The sequence below is a fragment of the Mustela nigripes genome, chromosome 6 (genome assembly GCF_022355385.1).
Source record: "Mustela nigripes isolate SB6536 chromosome 6, MUSNIG.SB6536, whole genome shotgun sequence".
Lineage (NCBI taxonomy): Eukaryota > Metazoa > Chordata > Mammalia > Carnivora > Mustelidae > Mustela > Mustela nigripes.
Window position 1 is genome coordinate 2,951,068 of NC_081562.1, and position 19,376 is coordinate 2,970,443.

General features: G+C 64.9%; 1 protein-coding gene across 3 annotated transcripts in view; it reads right to left on the reverse strand.

Annotated features, from left to right (window-relative positions):
* GRAMD4 (GRAM domain containing 4) overlaps window positions 1–19,376 on the reverse strand; it is a 72,702-nt gene that overhangs the window by 2,630 nt on the left and 50,696 nt on the right. For all 3 annotated transcript variants that reach the window (XM_059401766.1, XM_059401767.1, XM_059401764.1), the window contains exons 4-18: window positions 16,766–16,886; window positions 12,814–12,875; window positions 10,611–10,743; window positions 10,135–10,160; window positions 9,445–9,536; window positions 7,989–8,080; window positions 6,843–6,891; window positions 6,036–6,107; window positions 5,559–5,602; window positions 5,374–5,483; window positions 3,637–3,791; window positions 1,960–2,104; window positions 1,317–1,410; window positions 920–1,004; window positions 39–107 (exon numbers count right to left, since the gene is read on the reverse strand). In XM_059401766.1, coding sequence (XP_059257749.1) covers window positions 39–107; window positions 920–1,004; window positions 1,317–1,410; window positions 1,960–2,104; window positions 3,637–3,791; window positions 5,374–5,483; window positions 5,559–5,602; window positions 6,036–6,107; window positions 6,843–6,891; window positions 7,989–8,080; window positions 9,445–9,536; window positions 10,135–10,160; window positions 10,611–10,743; window positions 12,814–12,875; window positions 16,766–16,886 — 1,349 coding nt within the window. The remainder of the gene's footprint in view (window positions 1–38; window positions 108–919; window positions 1,005–1,316; window positions 1,411–1,959; window positions 2,105–3,636; window positions 3,792–5,373; window positions 5,484–5,558; window positions 5,603–6,035; window positions 6,108–6,842; window positions 6,892–7,988; window positions 8,081–9,444; window positions 9,537–10,134; window positions 10,161–10,610; window positions 10,744–12,813; window positions 12,876–16,765; window positions 16,887–19,376) is intronic.

Sequence of the window (19,376 nt, forward strand, 5' to 3'; positions counted from 1 at the left end):
CCTCTCTGCCACGGCCCGGTGTCCCGCACCACACTTACTTTCTGGGTTGAAGGCGTTGACACAGCGATCCCCATGCCTGAGCCCGGGAGGACAGAGAGGACCTTGTACTGAGGGGTGATGGCACATGGTCAGCTTGGAGCCCTCCCAGGATCAGGACCAGACCTGTCCCCGGGCACGTTTCTCCCAGGGGCCCACAGACAACCAGCCCCATGAAACCCTGCCTTTCTGACCACGAGAGGACAGACCGACTTCATGACCGAGAATCCAGACCTGCCCATGCCCTATCCCACCCCTCCCAGCAGGCCCGAGTGAGACGGGGTCTCCCTAAGGAGCGGGGGAACGTCTCCTGTCCCAGCCGCTGCATCTCTCTCCGGCGGGGGTGGGGGGGCGCGAGGGGGGTGTGCTCCTGACGTGCCAGCGAGCTGCGGCCACTCCCCACCTAGGCTGGCCTGTGTCCCAGACGCTCAGACGCTGGAGGCAGGGGACACTGCACATGCCCTGCCCTGTCCAAGTGACGCTCGGAGGGACACTGGCCGAGGACACACCCAAGGTGGGGGGAGCATCTCAGGGCCAAGGGGCGGATACACAGTGGTTAGTGGGGGCTGGGGCACCCGGCCGGGCCCACCGTGCTGTGCTCCCCTTCCCCATCTGTGGGAGGGCGCCTGGCGCTGACCCATGAGGACGGGGGCAAGCCCGTGGTATGCGGACACTCTCCGAGGGGAGCTAGGGGGCTCTGCACGGAGACCTTCTAGAAGGGGAGCCTGACACAGGCACTCCCACGTCTCCCGACGGCACCACTCCCTCACCGCGAACACATCTGCCTTCCAACCGAAGCCCACCGGCTTCACGGCCCCACGGCCTCTCTCCTCCGCAGCCGGAGAGGGGTACCCGAAGAGGGTAGGAGAGGACCCACACGGACCTTCTGTATGTCCGTGATGTCCATCAGCTTGATGACCTTGTTTCTCTTGGAAGAACCGGATTTGGAGCTTTCAAAGCACAAGTAACTACAAGAGGAGAAACAAAGACATGTGACCCAGCAACCGCACGGGGACGCCCGCCCGGGCTGCTGCCATCACGGTCCCCATGCGGCAGGCAGAGCGCCCCTTCCAGCCGCCGCCGCGCACCCACTTTCCACAGAGCCGGCGCTCTGAGAGAGGGCGACTGAGGCTGGCGGCGTCCCGCATCCTGGGGTATCCCCCTAGAGCCGGCACGGTCCCTGAGGCCTGGCCCTTCAGCGAGAGGAGCTGGGGAGGCCAGGGCGCAGCCGCCACAGCAAGGATGGGAGACGGGGGACCGAGGGCCTGCGCGGCACTCACTTCTCCGTCACGTACAGAACCCCATTGCGGATGTAGTCGGTGGGCATCTTGCGGTCCCGGTTTATGAGGCAGCAGCGCCAGCCGTGCTCGCACACTAGTAGGGAGGGATGGGGTCCGTCAGCCCTGCTCCCCGGGGCCAGGCCAGCTCATTCCCCAGCCACCAACAACACCCACAGCGGGAGGCAGGCTGCCCTCTGCTCTCCTAGAAAGCGGGTATCTGCTCCCGTGTGGGAGCCGGCGTGGGCTTCCGTCCCCTCCGAGGAGCACACAGCTCACGTGGTGCAGACGGACAGACCCGCCGCCTCGACACTCAGGGGCCACGTCTGCATGGCCCGGGTTAGCAGGGAGGGGGGACAGGACGAGGTCAAAGCCCAGCTCTCCATGGCCGGCAGTCATGCACTGTGACCCGCCACGTGGTTCTAAGGGCCCAGCCGCCTGCCACCAGGTCCTGGCCGGCCCCTCTGAGTTCCCGCAGCTCAGCCATCCACGGCCGATGAGACGGGCGCCCTAGGAGCACAGCCAGCAACTCCCGCCTGCTGCCCAGAGCCCTCCCGGGCCCCCAGGGCCTGGCCTGGCCACCGGCCCCAGCGCAGGCGGAGCCCCCAAAGGGCCAGGGCGGGCCACAGGCTCTGCGCACACACACCTGCGAGCGGGCGCTCGCTTTCTGTCAAGTTGAAGATCTCGTGGAAACTGCCCTTCTTGGTCCCGTGGAGGCGACCGGCGTCCTCATCTCTGTTGAGGCCGGCGGGCGCGCTGGAGACGCAGCCCCGCGACGAGGCCGTCTGTAGCTGCCGAGAGCACATGCGATCCCCATTACTCACGCCAGCTGCGGGTGGGCACAGGGACGCACACAGCCCCCCGCCTGCCCCTGCCCAGCTGGAAACGGCGACGAGCAGCAGGCGCGGATGTCCGGATGCGGGGTGCAGACCCTACGGGCCCCTGCCCAGGAGCCCTGCTTCCCCTGGCGGCGCCCCCACTCCAGAGGGCCGCGCCAGGACCTGCACCCCAGCACACGCGGTCTGCATCCCAGGCCGCCAGGTGCTCCGCACAGAGGCCATCCCAGACATTTCGGAAATCGGAACCGGCCGGGGCACGGCCCACGGAAAGTGACGTTCAAGGTCAAACAGAGTCACAACACAGCAACGCACAGCATCAGGTCCCCGCAGAGAAGGGGTTTCCACACGGACACCATACCTTGTCGGACCCTGACAGCTGGCCAGGAAGGAGATGACAGACAGACGCGTGACCGAGAGAAGGGAGAAAGAGGGTCCCCGCGACGTGAGCTCACACACGGGGGCTGAGCAGAGCTGCACGCAGACGCTGTGGCGGGGTCCCCCTCCCCCTCTCCACCTCCAGGAAGTCCACGTCCTCACTCCCCTGCTCTGTCTCTCCCGAGGCTGGCCAGCGCTACATGGTAACCCCTGGAAGGCCCTGTCCTGATCACCCCAGGGCGAGGATGAGCCCCTCGTCCCCTCGCACGCCCGCAGGGAGCCAGGCTGCCTGCCTCTGTACCTCCTCCCTAGGCCCGCCTCCTCCTGCACGACCAGAGCTCGCCCACCAGCGCACCACGACCCTGCTCGTGTGCAGAGAGCCCCACAAGCCGCTCCCAAGTGTGGGCTCCCAGCAAGCTCTGCAGTCCCAGAACCTGGGAAGAGTGACCTTCACCTGACCTTCACCTGACCCAGAGCTGCCCTCCCGTTGCTGGGTCACCGGACACCCTGTCCTCAGACGACACTCACACAACACAGCGATCCGACGTCACCTCCTTCAGGAAACCTTCTCAGACCTCCCCAGGAGTCCTATGGGACCCAGAACCTCCCGCGCTCGTCTGAGACCCTGAGAGCGCCTAGGCCAGCTCATCCTCTGTGTCTGAGTCTGGGACCCAGGGCCCAACACCCACAAAGCCCTTCTACCATGAATAAAATACAGGCCCCATGCCAGCCTGTGGGCACGAGGTAGGCCCGCGCCTGAGCTGGGGAACAGAGGGCCAGACAGTACCTCCCACGGCTCCCTCCTCCCAAGGCCCCCTAGCTCTGGGCAGACGTGACCAGCACCCCGCACCCTGCCTGCCCTTGGCCTGGGGGACAGCATGGCTCAGGCAAGTCCGTTGGGGGCCGATTTGAGGGGCCTCGAGGCAGGAGAGGGCCTCCAGCACAGCCTCCCCCAGTGGCCACCCGGCGCCGTGGGGCGCTCTAAAGCAGCAATGCCGGGCAGCGGGGGCCGTACTCTGTCTGCTTCAAGGGCCCCACGAGATCAGGAAGACACCAGCCTCCCCACACACAGAGAGCACAAGTGTGGGCCCCGCCCGAGGCCAGCCTACCCGGCGCGACACGGCGGTGCTGGAGCGCTCTTTGAGCTGGGGGTCCGTGGGCAGGCTCCTCCAGATGATGTAGGGGGTGTCGTATTTGGCTCGCAATCTCGGGCAGCGTTTGAAGACAAAGTCGATGAGGAAAAACTTGATGCCAGCGTAGAGTCCTAGGGACAGGAGATGACAGTCCCGTTGTGGCCAGGGCCCACAGACGGCCTCCCAGAACCCAGGTGTGGCCGGCGCAGGGCAGGGGGAGCAAGAGTGTGAGGTGACCCAGCCAACGTGGTGTCCCCTTCAGTGTCTCGCCACCTGGGGCCCTCCGGCAGCTCCTGCCGACCACAGCACCTTGCACACAGACGGGCCCACCACTTACCACCCCACAAGGGTGACATGAAAGAAAGTGCGAGGGACCCACCCCCAGCCAGCCGCCCTCTGATCTGGTGGCCCGGCATCACGGCCGGGCGCCCCCTGCACCCCGGGCCCCCGAGAAACAGGATTGAGGGCATTTCACTTTGGTTGGTGTCAGTCCTTGTCCCCAAGGCCATGCTGTCTGTCAGCACTGCTTGTCCTGACAAGGCATGCCGGGGGGCGCCAACGAGAGACCAAGGCCGCAGCGGCACGCCAGGAGGTGGTTGGCAGGTGGGGACCGCCCCCGCCCTGTGCGAACCCCGAGCTCAACGTCACAGCTCGGATCCAGCCTCTACCCTCGCCCTGACCCCTGCACTGCAGACAGGCCGTGCCCACTTCAGGGACACAGAGACCCCGCAGGAAATCAGAGCTCAGGGTCTAGCCTGGGGAGGAGGGTGCAGCTTCCTGGGGTAGGTGGGCCGAGTGGGTTGGGGCAGCCTCAGAACCATGGCTTTGGCCTCAGGGCAGCCTCCACACCGGCCCACACCCTCTCCCTACCCTGCAGAAGCCCCAGGCAGGGGTTCAGTACAGGGGTTCCAGCAAACCCACGGGGGTGTTCAAGCTATGCTGCCGTGCCATCCCATGGTCTGAAAGAGGCAGAAGCCACGTCGTGCACAGTCAGCCCTGCGGCCAGTGGCTCCCTGAATTCTGCACGCTGCCCACCCCAAAATCAAGCTCTGAGCGCCCTGTCTTCAGCTTGGCCCCCCCACTTCCCCAGTGGCCCCACTTGGCAACACGGCCTACCAGCCCGTTGGGGCAAACCCTGAGCCCTCCCCGACCATCCAGTCCAGCCATAGCTCCTGGCGTCGGGCTCCAACCACAACCAGGGTCCCCCTAGGGCTCCACAACCCCGACGCAGCTGCCTGCCTCAGGCCCCTCACTGCCCTGCCCACCCCACCCCAGCCACGGGCTGCTCCTGACCCGCCCAAAGCAGAATCCAGAAAGCTCACCTTCTGCTCAGACCCCACTGCACAGAGCCTCGAGGCCACTGTCCCCCACGACACCTGCACCCGTCATCCTCCCCTGGCCGCGGCCCCCGCCCCTCGGCCCCCGTGAGCGCTCCGAGCTGGCTGACCGCGGTCCACGACCGATGCTTCCCAGCCCCACGTGCTCGCCGGGAGTGGGGTGGGGCCGGGGGCTGACTCTTGAAAGCAGAGAACAGGCTCATTTTAAGGAACCAGGATCACGGCTCTGGGGTTCCGATGGGCTTCGTTTCTCCCAAGTTCCACCGTTCTAACGGAGAGCCGTCGGGTGCGGCGCCAGGGCAGGCAGGCCGGGACCCCCGCGCCCCCCAACCCGGCACGCGCGGCAGCCCGGACCCCAGCCCGGGCGCCTCCTTACCCACGGCCAGTCCCACCAGGCGGTAGGGGAAGAAGCAGGAGGCGAGGAAGGCAGCCCAGAGCGCGACGTACAGCTTCTGCGTGATCTCGGGCTGGACCCACATAAACAGGCTGGAAGGGAGAGGGGGGCTCAGCCGGGACCGGGGCCGCACCCCCGAAGGTGCGGGCTGGGGGCCGGGGACTTACTTCTTGATCTTCTCTAGGATGTCAGCCATCTTGCCGAAGAGGTTCTGTGGGGAGAAGCCGTGGTCACCACGGGACCTGGGCCTGTCTACAGGGTGACACTGGGGGGTGCATAGCCGCCCCGCGAGGCCACAACTGGAGGTGGGGGGCACGCAGAGCCCCGCTGTCCCACCCAGCCACTCACAGGCTGGGGACGGGGTGGTGGGTCCCCAAGAAGCCCAGGGACTCGCACGGACGCCGGACGCAGGCCACGTCCCTCCCAGCAGCTGGCTTGGCCCCGGCTTGGCAGGTCTCCGCCCTCCAGGGTGCCCACCATCAGCCCAGACCCTCCCGCCAACCGTGGCCGTGGGCACTGCCAAGGGATCGACGGGCAGGTCAGCTGACCACAGATAATCCAGGCCTGCGGTTCTGGGGGTTGGGGCCCCCATGGGGCTGGGCTGACGCACAGACGCCCCCGGGGCTGGAGCCCGAGAGCTGTACCTGGGCCTTCTGGGCGACATCCAGCACGAGCTGGAACTTCTCAGACACGGTCAAGTCTTCCTTCGGAGGCTCCTGCAGCCAAAGGGGACAGAGAATTTCCACCGGAATTCAGCAGCCCAGAGCAATGGTTCACAGAAGCAGTCCAGAGGCCTCACAGCCCCAGAAGCAGGGTCCTGCACTGCCCCCGCACAGAGGGGCTGGCTGTCCTGGCAGACGCCCCCCCGGTGCCCGAGAGGGTGGGCGGGCAGTGGCAGTCCCCCGAGCCAGCAGGGGGTCACGCTTCCACGGCCCATCTTCAAAGGTGCGTCTGAGATCCGGTAGCCCTCGACCCCTCACTCTGTACGGAGGGAAACTGAGGCGAGGGGGCACGACCTCCACCTGTTTGTCTGAGTTCATTTAACAAGAACCTCCCAAGGGCCTCCTGGATGCCGGGGCCCAGCAGGTCACAGTTCGCTGATACCTGCTGTACTGACCTACTGACCTCTGGTCCGGGAGGCCCCTGTACCCCCTCTCCCTGCTCCAACGTATGACCCCCACCAGGAGGGGTAAGGACAGCCCAGGGCCCGGGTCTGGTGAGGACCTGCTTCCCCTGCAGTGAAGCAGGGGCCAGGGAGGGGCACTCGAGGTGTTGGCTGGCTGGGGGTCAGCCTGTGGCCATCCAGGGCTCTGTGGTGGGGGAGGCTGGCCTTCTGCTTCCTGACCTCCACTTGCCAGGCAGGGGTCCCCTGGGCATCTAGCAAGCAGCACCCGGAGGCTCCGGGAAGCTGGCCGGGCGGAGACAGAGACCTTCACCCTCCCAGGACTTACCACCGGTTCAGAGACTTCAGGCACGATGCTCCACTGTATCCTCCAGCCCCTGCAAGGACAGCATCATGCGCTTTTCACAGACGGACCACATCGAGTCCCCAGCCCCGTGCTCCCGGCGGGGAAGAAGTGTGGGACAGGAAGGGCTCCGGAACCCTCTGTCTGCAGCCGAGACCTGCAGGGCTGCTCCCTGGCTCTTGAGCAGGGAAAGTTCAGGGTCACCCCCAGGAGCCCCTCCCCTGGGGGCCCAGAGGTGGAACAGAAGATCTTTCAGAAGAAGCCAGCGAAGAAATAACGGTGAGTGCTTTAGCTAATCGTGCCTGGTCTGGGCACAGGTGACCCCTTCCCGGGTATGTAAAGATATTCTTCTCTACAAAATACGTTTTCAAATAACCCTACTCAAGCAGGCTCAGAGATGCACCCGGGAAAGCCGTATGTGAAAGTGTGAACTTCTCAACAGCTAAGCACAGATCTGCCTGCGGCGGGGAACCGGGAGGCTCCGTCGGTGCAGCGTCTGCTTTCGGCTCAGGTTATGATCCCGGGGTCCCGGGATGCAGTCCTATGTCCAGCTCCCTCCTCAGCGGGGAGCCTGCTTCTGCCTCTGCCTCTGCCGCCCGCTCTTGACTGTCTCTCAAATACATAAATAAAAACTTAACAAAAAAAAGTCAGGACTGCTAGGGCCCACTGCAGGCCTGCGTGAAGCAGGGGTCACCGCTGCCGCATACAGACCAAGCAGCTGGGGAGGAGGGGTTCCCCGTGGAGCCCCCCGGAGCGCGCCTAGCACAGAGAAGATGCCGCATGGGCTCCGTGATTGCAACGACCCTCCCGCTAAGTCCCGGGGCCTCCCAGGGCACAGAGACTCCACAGCCCCGCAAGTCCCTGGGGTCGTCACAGCTGAGCAGGAGCTGCTGGGGGGACCCCCTGACGGCCCCCGAGAGAAAGGAGCTGGGGAGTCTGCGGAGCCCCGCCTGCTGCCTCCCGCGGACCAGGTGGAGGTGGGCGTCCTCCTGGGGGCTCGGGAGCCCAGCCTCCCCGAGGACCACTCCCCAAACCCCACGTGTGAGGCAGCCCCAGCTCAGGTGTGCTACGGTTGTGTGTGTCGTCAGAAGACTTCCCAGTCACGTACGCAGAAGGAAGCTGCTCACCTACCTGGCTATGAGGTAATTGAGGGATAACCTCAAAATTGCTAGAAATAAGAACATGGGGATGGCCCAGCCATGCCACACGGCGTTCATGTACACCTGCGGGTTTGGAGAGAGACAGTCAGGCGGCCTGACAGGCCACATCCCTCCCCCTGCCCTGCCCCACCGGGCGGGCAGCCATGCCAGGAGGCGGGGAGCCCAGGCCCCCAGGGCCTTCCCCAAGGGCTGACGGCAGGACAGGGAAGCCCTGAGAGGAGCTGCTCTCTCAGGAGGAGCCGCCAGTGCTCCGAGGGTGCAGGGAGCAGGCGGTCCCAGGGAAGCAGCCATTGCACGTAGCCTGGGGCGGGCCAAGGTCCCTGCCAGCTCTGGGGGCGGCTCCCTTAAGCTGGAGCTGGCAACACCCCCGGGACTCAGCGCGGCCAGTGAGGCAACTGACTGCTGGCTGAGAAGCCCCTGCGTGCCGTGTGCCAGGCCAAGTGCGGCTTGGGCTCCTCCGCTCCAGGCCCACCGGGACTGGCAGAGCTGCCGGCACAGAGCAGACGCTCAGAAAAGGGCAGAGAAGGGAATGTGGCGGGGGCGGGGGGGGGGGGGGGGGGGGGGGGGGTCCAGGCGGAGGCCTGGAAGGTAGGTCTGAATGGCGAGCACATCCCCTGGTGACGGTAGGCAGGACCAAGGTACCAAAGACCTCATGGAGCTTGGAAGGGTGAAGGCGGGGCTTTGGGGGGCTGAAGGCGGGGCCTCTGGCGTGAGGTGGGGCTGGCGCCCTGCCACTGAGTCACTGAGTCGTGTTCTCGGTCTGTGTTTGCAAAATGCCCGTCTCCCCTGCACTGGCGCCAAGCTATGGGCTTTAGGGAGGTCTCCGAACCCTCTGGAACGCAGAGATGGGGACGTTGGAAGCTGCGGCCACCGCTCTCTGGCCTGGCAGGCGGGAGGGCAGGCTGTGTCCTCCTCCCAGTGACCAGAGGGTCTCACGTGGGGCTGGGGATGGCTGCCACAGGACCATTCCGGCACCGCCGCAGGGTCCATGTCCCCCAAGGGCACACGGCAATGCCAGGCCCCTGCTCTCCCATCCTGACCCAGGACTGGTGGTTCGCGGAATCTCAGCTTGGCCTCAGGCCACTGGGGGTCTGCCAGGAGCCTCCCCTAGATACCCAGCGGGAGGAGCCCGGGGCCCCTCTGGGCAGACGCGCCTCCCCACCATCCTCTCCCTGACTCGTCCAGGGAGGCGACGGAGGCATGGACAGAGGGCTGCCATGGGGCTGTGTGTGCAGACACGGGCCGACCCCCGGCACCCCCCACGCTCTCGCATGATCCTGCAGCGACCCCGTGGCTGGGGAGCAACACGGCAGCCACTTTCTAGACAGAAGCTAAGGGGCATGTGTCCCAAGGGAAACCGTGGGGACGGGGCGGGCCGGAGGCCCGGAGGCCTGGAGGAGCACCCCCCACCGCCCGGGAGCACGCACGGTGAAGGCGATGGCGGACGTGTAGACGGAGTACCAGTCGGATAAGGCAGAGAGGTTCTTCACGAAGCTGGTGACGGGCTTGGCACCGCGCTCTGAGGACAACACACTGCAGTGAGGGCACTGCACACTGCACACTTGGGCACACCCAGGAGGGCAGCGGGGCAGCAGCGGGGCAGCAGCGGGGCGGGAGGAGCCAAAACGAGCAAAACTCTGGCTCCTCGTGTGCCTGACCCTCTGCCGGTGCTCCCCCCAGGAGCACCGCTCCAGGTGCTGCGGGCCATCCACAGGCTCTGCGGGGCCGCGCCGGCCACCTGTCCCCTGCTGCCCACGCCTGAGCCATGCACAAGAGAAAGGGCCAGCTGAGGGGGTGTTCCTTGTCACCGCCCGGGCTCTGGCAAACACGTGGGAAAGCACCACTTCTCTCAGGGCGTTCCAGGCCTGGAGGGAAACGGTGCCCCGGCTCAGGGCCAGGTGGACAGCGCTGGCCCCATCCTGTCCTGCTCTAGATGGACAAGGTGGGGCCCCGGACGGGCTTCCAAAGGGAGCCTTTTTCCCGAGAACTCTCAAGGAACATCCTTCTGAGAACACGTCCCGTAGCTCAGGACTCCAGAGCCGGCCCTGCTGGCTCCGGGCACGCAGCTCAGGCCCCAACGGTCCCCACGGCCGCTCACAGACACGCTAGGTACTCACTTAGTCGCCTCATGTTTTCCGTCAACCTGGGAGAGAGAGGGAGAGACATGAGCACTGGCTCCTCTGCGCCTCGCCCGACACCCACTGCGGGGCTCCGCTGGCACCGGGACACGGCCATGCCAGGAAGCACATTGTCGCTGCTCCCTAACTTGGGGTGTGGGGGGGTGTCTCACCCATGGAACCGTCCCTCACCTCCCACCCGTGGCCCTAGAACCCGAGTCCCCCAGAGCCTACAATACGACTTGGAGCAGGGGCAATTGACTGAGCGGGTACCACTGAGCAGGGGGACGTGGCCGTGCCACCTGCCCTGGAGCCCTGCTGCCTGTCCTCCTCCAGGAAGGGGGTCCCTTTCGCAAGAAGGTGGGCATGGCCTGGCCCTGGGAGCCGCCCCGGCTGCCGCCTCTCGGACCCTCGGACGCTGGCCTGGCTGAGGCCTCGGTGCGGTGACTGCCCCCCACCTCCGCCAGGGCCCCCACCTCCGGGCGCTGAGGGGCTCCTCCGTCTCCACGGCGCTCTCCTCCGGCTGGAACCGGAAGTCCTCCACGTACTCCCCGAACTTCTCGTAGAACCACTTCTGGACGCGGGGGCACAGCCCCTGGCTCCGCCGGTCTGTGGGCACGGAGGTCCCCGTGAGGGCAGGCGGGGGCGTGAGGAGCACCGACAGAGAAGCGTGAACACGCACTCCCCGACGCCAGGCCTGACCCGCTTCCACCACGAGGCCCGGCCTGGCTGCCACAGACCACATGCGGTCTCCACGGCCACACGTGCCCCAAGCTGCCCCCCCACCGTGGGCTCCCACCCCTGGCGTCTGCGTCATCCTCCCTTTTTCTGGCAGGGGCTCAGTCCTGGGGAGCCCGGGGACCAGAAGAACGGCCAAGGGGTGTGTGGGCCGTGGCTGTATCTAGCTGGGGGCCCCAGTGAAGGAAGTGGCCTCTGCCCAGCTCGACCAAGATCTTCAGAAACAGACCCATATCCCAAACTCAAAAAACCAGGTGGACGGAGCACCTGGGGGGCTCTGGGTTAAGCCTCTGCCTTCAGCTCCCATCATGATCCCAGAGTCCTGGGATGGAGCCCCGCATCGGGCTCTCTGCTCAGGGGGAAGCCTGCTTCCTCCTCTCTCTCTGCCTGCCTCTCTGCCTGCCTCTCTGCCTACTGTGATCTCTGTCTGTCAAATAAATAAATAAAATCTTAAAAAAAAAAGAAAAGAAAACCAGGCGGAACCAGGGAGCCTGGGTGTGCTGCAGGACACATATTCGCCTGCAGGGGGCGCTGTCCGGCCGCAGGCGAGGAGGGGGACGGCGGGAGGGGTCCAGCGCCCCGGCTCTCCCAGGGGCTGAGGCTCTCCCAGGGGCTGAGGTCTGTGAGCCGCCCAGGTGCAGAGAAAAGGCAGAGCTCTCAGGGAGGGGAGGGCTGGGGAGGGCTGGGGGCTTGTCGCCCCTGCCCGGGACGTGAATGTTTGCGGCGGGCGGCTAGGCAGCGGTGGGCGGGCCGGAGTCTACCAGGCCCGTGTTGCCACGAAACCACACTAAGGATGCAGAGATGTGAGATCCACATCCTTGGGATTTTCTCCAAACACTTAAGAATGTAAAAACGTTTGAAACATGTGAAGTCAGGTGGGGGCTGTAGTCGGCCGAGCCCCAGGTCCAGGTCCGGCCCGCTGCCCCAGCAGCCCGGCTCGGACACCGTGACCCCTTGGCCGTCCACCCCGGCTGCTGGGTGGGGAGCACCGCACCCGTGCCCTCCCTTCCCCACACAGAACCCACCACACCAGCGACCGCCGCTACAGAATGGACCTCGGCCTGGGCTCCGGGAGACTTGGGGTCACCCCACCCTCCACCCTCCTGTGTGCACAGGAGACTCCTCAATCACAGGGCACAGCAGGGCCTCGGGTTCTCTGTTCCTGGCTTGGATCCTGGGTCTTGGGCGTGGCACTGGTGACCCGAGGGGCACAGCAGCCAATTCTGCACCTGCACCGGCCTGCCTGGGGTTCCCACACCGGGGTGCCTGGGCAGTGGGCATCTCCCCCTCTGAAAGGCAGGACCTGACTCCGGGCCAAGCTGGGCCTCCACATGGCAGGGGCCCCCGGAGAGACTTCCCTTCCTGAGTCTCCGTTTCCTCCCCTGTACACGAGACGGGCTAACCTGAGGCCCTTCTGGGGCAGCTGTGTGTTCCCGGCACCGGCAGGGGTGCTTGCGAGGGCTCAGCCTGGGGGAGGGCGCCCCAGGTTGGGTGCCAAGAGGGCCAGGTCTACAGAGCTGGACAGAAAGTCCAGTTTGCTGCTCGAACAGCTCTAGGAAGGCCGGGGGGGACTCAGATAGAAGCTCAGGGAGGAGGAAAAGGTGCAAAGGGTTGTGCATCCTGACCCAAGGGGGGCCGGCCACATGCTGACCATGGCGGCCCCCACTGCCCGCTCGTCCCTTGTCAGGACTGCCAGCCTCTGGACATGGGCCACCAGGTCAGGGGCCAAAAAGCCAGTCTGACAGCAACGACACTGCGTCTCCATCAGCAAGGGCTGAAGCGGGCCACGTGGTCTTTCTACAGGAAAATAAGATCCTGTCTCGTTGAACAGCCTGTGTTTGCGGTGACAGCTCCTGATTCACAGCTGGAGACGCCTTCGCAGTCCCACGGGCTCAGGGCCAGCGCGCCCCCCACCGCCCGGCCCAGCTGCCGGGGGCCTACCTGCTCCATTGTTGACCTGGGCCTGCCCCTTCGGAGGCTGCTGGGCCGTTGGCTCCTCGGTTCTTAAAGAAGGAGAAGAAGCAGCAAGAATCCCGTTAGCTAACACTGCGTAAGTGCGGGCTCTGGAAGGTGCTGTCCTCCCAGGGAGTCTGCCCACACGACTGGTCGCTCCAGCCTGCGGGCGCCGCTGGGAGCTCAGTGCTCGGACCCGCTAGCGGGGCAGGCCGGCTGGGCAGCTCAGAGCCGCATTCCCATGGGCACGCGCTCTTCTAATTTTTTTGATAACCAAATAAAAGACGTCTCATAACTGCGCTACTCTCTCCTGTGCTATGAACACACCTACTTCATCGTGATGTTCAGAATAAACAGCTTACATGGATTAACCAGCCTGTGATAAGCAAACGCTCGTCTGCAGACACGTCCAACAGGTAGCACGTGAGGCCCGAGGCTGGGTGACCCCCTGGGCTGGCCAGCTGTGCCCAGGTCCCAGCTCGGCCCGTGCCCGCCACCTGCCTGGCTTCCTGCCCCCACGGCCCAGCCCCCACGGCCCGCAGCCGGCATCTGGCCTCAGAGCGCTCTCCCAGGGTTTCGTTCACCTGCCACACCCCGACTGCTAAACCAGAGCCTGACGCAGCTGATCCAGCCCCTGCCCTGGGGGGGGCCTCTGACCAGGCTACGGCCTGTGCCACGGCCGTCCTGCCTGCCTTGCTCTGCTCTGGCCCAGGCCATGGACGCACCACACTGTTTCTGGTGCTCTCGGTCCAGCAGGGACCCCGGATGTGGGAGAAGTGGTGCCCCAGGCAAATGTCAGCAGGGTCCTGTGGGGCGCAGAGGACGCTTCCAGGATAGAGACAGCAGGGCTGGGAGACCCCCGGCCCGAGCACGCCCTCGGCTGCTGTGAAGGAGGGGCACAGTTTCTGCTCATATGGTGGGATTTCACGCCACGCTTCCAGGAGCCGACCCGCTCTACAGGCTTGAAACCCTGACTGTCAGCTAGAGCAGGAGGCTCTAGGGCAAGCTGGATGGGGAACCAGCAGGGAGTGCGAGGCCTGCAGCCTCACCAAGCGATGGATGGGGGAGACAACACAGACGGGAGGTCCCAGGGAAGGGAGCCACGGTCCGGGAGGAACGGGCCAGGCATCCACACCAGCCCCTCCCTACAGCCAGGCTGCCAAGCGACAGTCCACGCCCAGAGCGACCACTGAAAAGTGGGGCTTTCCTGGGAACCAGAAAGGAGCCCAGGGCACACGGGAGACACCAGGACCCGGCCAAGGGCCTTTCATTCCTAGGTGTGCATCCCGGCCTCGGGACCAGGATGTCTGTGCCCAGCCTGGAGGTTCTGGAAGATACAGCTCACCCGAGAAGCACTAACAAGCCAGACCCCTGCCCAAGCCTGAGGCCACATGGCCACCACGAGGACTTGCATGCCTGAGGAACACGGCTGGGGGCTTCCCAGGGTCCTGTGCTTGTGACCGTTTGGTGTGCACGGCCACTGGCTATGTGGTCTTTCTAACACAATCCCTGCTAGAAACACCCAGATGCTCAGATCTTCGTGGGCTGCGAGCTGGCTTCAGGGGAGGACGTGTACCCCCTTCCTATCGCCCCACATGCAGGACAGGTCAGTGCCTCTTCCATGTGCTGGACAGAGAGACAGACGGACAGCAGGGCAGGCGGTGCGCCAGGAGGTTCCAGCCCACGACACTCGTGGCACGCGGTCCCGCCTGCAGCTCCGGAGAAGGTGGGAAGTGAGCCGGGTGACCTCGGGGGAACATACAGGCCGCGTGACCTCACTGAATCAGGAAAAGGCGGCCTCATGTTTCTAACAACTGGATTCTCTGAAATGTTTCTGAACAATCCATGCCAGCGTTCAACAACCACGCACACGAGACGGAGTGGAACTTGCCTGACTTGTTTTTTTAAAGTCCGATTTTCACGCCTGCAGCCACCCGAGGCCAGAGGGCGCAGAGGCCCACAAGGAATGCGACGCCAGGCCCGGTGCTGGGGTCACTCTGCCCTGACCCCTCCCCAGGGCTGGGGGCACCAGACCACCACCAGGGTCTCTTTCATTCCACACACCTCGGCCCCAGCGAGGCTCAACGCGGCGTGCCGGCCGAGCCCAGGAGTGGGATGAGCAGAGGGTGGTGGCAGGCCCAGCCCGCCCCAGACAGGCCGGGTCAGAAGGGCAGCACTTCTCTGCGGCTCCTGGACCCCAACGAGAGAAGGTCTTTGCCTACTAATAAACAAGCTTCAATCAAAGGGATTTGGGGGGAATTTTCTTTAAAAGCCAAACAGAGGTCTCTATAAACTGTTAATTACCATGTTTCAATCCTGGAGCTCATCTGTAGCTTGGGGGCATGTGTGCCCGTGTGTGTGCGCGCGTGCGTGTGCATAAGGGGGTTCCCCTCCACCTGCTCACCCACCGGGATGGCCCGCGGCCACCCCAGATGGACACTGAAGTGACAACAGAAGAGGTCATCACGTGCACAGAACCTGCTTCTCCCTGTACCTCCCCCCTTCAGGTCTCCATTTCCAGAAGGTTCCTGAATCCCACCCCTATGTAAAGCAGGGGAGCAGCCCCACAGTGGGCCCCAGGCCCCTTAGCTTCTGCGGCTCTGGCCTGCTATTCCTTTACCGTGACCACCCAGCAGGTCCCTCTGTGTCCTCGGAAGCGGATAGGGCTTTGGGGAAAGAATGAGGAGGCTGGCCTGGGCAGGAGGGGGAAGCGGAAGGCAGGGCCCTGCCAGGAGAGGGCAGGCGCACGGGCTCAGCTCGGGCAAGCACCTCTCAACCCCAGGGGGAAGTGCCGCCTCCAGCCAACGGCTCTGGGCAAAGCCAGACAGAAACGACTCCAGCACCGGACAGAGCACGTTCTCTGGGGTACACGGTGCTGAGATGCACCACAGGAGGCCGGCCGTGGCCGGCAGGTGGAGAAGGCACCCACAGCTGGCCATGCCCCCGGAAGGCGCCAGGCCCTGGCTCTCTCAGCGTCCACAGGTCAGGTCCCCGGCTGCACCCCTCTGCATAACGAAAACATCTAGAGATGGGAAAGGTTCGACGTCAGGTACCGTGCAGGTTGAGGCCCACGTGCTGGTGTCCGGGAAGGGCTGCCGGCCTCGTGGCCGGGACGGAATGGGGAAGAAAGGGCCACCCCTCCCCTAACAAGCTTGAGGCCCCCACAAAGAATCCCAGAGAACCCCATCATAGCCCTGCGGGGACAGTCAACAGAGCCTTACTTCCAGGTTGCCCACAAGCCCAGAGGAGTCGTCAGAACGGCCTACAGAGCACGGAGCCAGAGACCCTTCCTGCAAGGAAGACCAGACGCCCCAAGCTCCCAGGAGCAGAGCACCGCGGGTCAGCCCGGACAGGAGGCCGGCTCCGGCTGCAGAACAGGAGCCGTCTCCTTCCCACCAGCCAAGCCCTATGCATCGAGGTGCCCGGAGGGTGGGTGTCCTCAGAGCCAAAGCCACAGAAGACACTTGAAAGTGACCGGGCCCTTGTCCACCCCACGGACAAACCCGTTCTGGCTGGCCTCACCCAGCAGCAGCCTCATCTGCTGGGCCACCAGCTTGCAGGCCGCGTGGACGGACGGGGAGCCTCCTGGGGTTTCCAGAAGGACAGGGAGAGCACGGCTCTCAGAACCCACAAATACCCTCCTGGAAGGACCCTCTTCTCACGGGCAGCACCTCGAGGCGGTGGCCCAGCTCGTGCAGGCAGAGCGGTGGGTGCGAGAGGAGGCCACGCGTGGGGACAGCGTCGCCCCACGGCAGGGCCCACCTCATCCCCTCCAGAAGCTGGGGAGGGACCCTGCGGGGATGAGGGGGACCACTGTGACGGGCGAACCCGGCAGTAACTGCGTGCGGCGGGATGGCGCGGGAAGGGGTGCTGGCCGCCCGTGGGGGGCACACGGGCAAGGAAGGGCTGAGGGGCAGTGGGGCGCCCTCAACCCCCTCACCTGGCCTTCAGCACTTCCTGGACCTTCTGCTCCAGCTCCATCCGCCGCTGCCGCTCCCGGTCCAGCTCCTGCCGGAGCATCTCCGAGTTGGTCTCTTCCCTGAGCTTCCGGAGCTCCTCCTCTGCGGGGAGAGAACCGCCATGTGACCGGCGCTTGGCCCTGCTCCGCCCTCCCAGCACAGAGGTGCCCAGGGTGGGTGTGGACAGAGAGCCCCGGCCTCGCCAGCCAGGCTGTGGCAGCTCCCCTGGTCCTCTCTAGGGGACACCTGCGGGGGGCTACTGGTCGGGCTCCTCTCCCACAGTGGGCACAAAGCTGCAGTGAGGAAGTCTGCTCCAAGCAGAACAGGCGCAAACCACATGCACGGAAGGCAGCTGGCAGCAACAGCACCACCAGACGCCCCAGGGGAAGGAATCCTGGTGGCACTTGTGACCCAGTGGACATCGCCTGGACACACACATGCCCTGGGTGTGGTCTGCAAGCCTCAGCCACAGAGCCGAGCCCCTGCCGGGGGCTGACAGCTGGCTCCCATCCCCAGCCGCTGATGACCCAGGAACACGGCGGGAGGGCCGGCGGGGAGCTCCTGCGGTCCGAGCCGGAACCAGGATGGGGTGAACACGAAGGCGGCGGGCTCCCGGGGGAAGGGCGGGCAGCAGGCTCAGCAGCAGCCTTGGCCCTGAGGCAAGGAGAGGCCCGGGAGCTGAGGGGGAAGCCGTCACCAGGGAGACCGGGCAGGGGCAGGGCGTGCAGAGCCTGAAGGAGGACCTGATGTTTATTCCAGGACGGGTGGAAACCAAGGGCCATGCAGTTGTGGGTTTGACTGCGATGTGTGATAAGCTAGGTGGCAGTCCCCCCAAAGAGGTCCCACCCTAACTCTGGGGACCTGGGACTATGTCTCCTCCACAAACAAAGCCCTATACTACAGAGGGGACCAAAGAAAGGACCTTGAGACGGGGACCATCCTGGTCATCCGGGCCCAGTGTAATCACCGTTACATAAACTAGCGGAGCCGGGAGGGTCAGAGGTCAGGGAGAGGAGAGACTGGCGGGCTGCTGGCGTGGAGGGTAGCAGAAGGGGCCGGCAGGCCGGGATTGTGGGCTTCACGAAGCCAGATGAGCCACGGACGCAGATTCTCCCCCAGACCCTGCGGGGGACACAAAGCCCTGCCAACACGTGACCCTCGTTCTGCTGGACTTCTGGCCTCCAGAATTATAAGAGAACAAACATGCTATTTAAGGCCCTTGGTTTCTGGTGCAGCAGCAAGAGGAACCTCCACAGAGTGGGGCTCACGCGGGGGCTCGGATCCTGAGTGGACGGCTCAGTGCGTTTGCACACACTGGACACCCCAACCTGGAGACAGCACGACCAGCCTCTGCCGAGGCCCCAACGCCTTCCATCGGCCTCCGTCCCCGACCATCCCAGAGCTGACCACCAGCTAGCGTCCACATGCAGGCGAGGCCTCCCTTTCGGAGACCAGATATGACGAAGGTGGGTGTATCTTTGCTCATGCAACCAGGACAGGAGACCACGGGCTGGGGGCTTGAATCACAGCCCCTGATTCACCCAGGTTCCGGAGCTGCAAGTCCGCGGTCACGGTGCCGGCCGAGCCTGGGCAGCGCTGCTCTGTAAGGTCCTCCCATGGCAGAGAGGAAGGGCTCAGGCGTCTCCTCTTCACCTGAGGACACTCACCCGATCCGGGGTCTCCACCTCCTAAGCCCTGTATTCGTCTGGGGGGACACACATCTGGGCCCCAGCAGGGACTGAACTCAGGCAGCCTGGCCAGCCCTCCAGCTTGCCCTGCAGAGCCACACATACGCTATTCCATGGCGCTCTTCTGTGACCCCGGGGCTCCTCCGAGGCTCTGGCCCAGAGGAAGCACAGCCACAAGCGGGCCCTGCCTTTCATACTGTTCCTGAGACGCCAACCCTGGTCGGTGGGCACCGGCCAGGAGAGCACAGGACCCTGGCTGTCCCTACAGGCGAATCCTTTGCTGTCCTGCAGAGCCCCCGCCACTCAGTCACCCCACCAACATCTGGGGAATGACACCTGGCCGCAGGCAGCTTTCTCAAGGACTAGGCCGAGTCCCCTGCAAACCCAACGAGCAAAACATCTGTATCACAATAAAATGCAGTGGAATCCATCCGGAAATCCCAGGCCGTCTCCTTCAGGCCTAAAGCTCCTGCAGATGGGCACCCAAGCCTTGTTTCTGAACTGGGCACACAGCAGACCCCCTGCCACAGCCCCACAATGACACAGGGCTCGTCCCCTCTCCGCCCTGCCTCGCCCCCGCACTTCCTGGATGTCAGCCCTGACTTCTTGAGGTTCTCAACCGTATCCTAGAGGGGTCAGTACCCACCGGGGAGAGATGGACCATGAAGGCGTGAGGAGCAGACAACCAGCTGCCTCATGGGGCGGGGCGGGGCTCCCGACGTCCGGATAGGATACAACTACGTGGTGAGATGTCCTGACCGCCCTACAGGGAGAGGCGGGTGCAGTGGGGACGCGGCCCAGACACAAAGCCCCCGGGGGTAACACAGCCTAAACAGCCACCTCTGCACGCTGGCAGGGCTGCTGAGGGCTGAGACAGGAGCTCAGCCTTCTCCATGAGCACTGG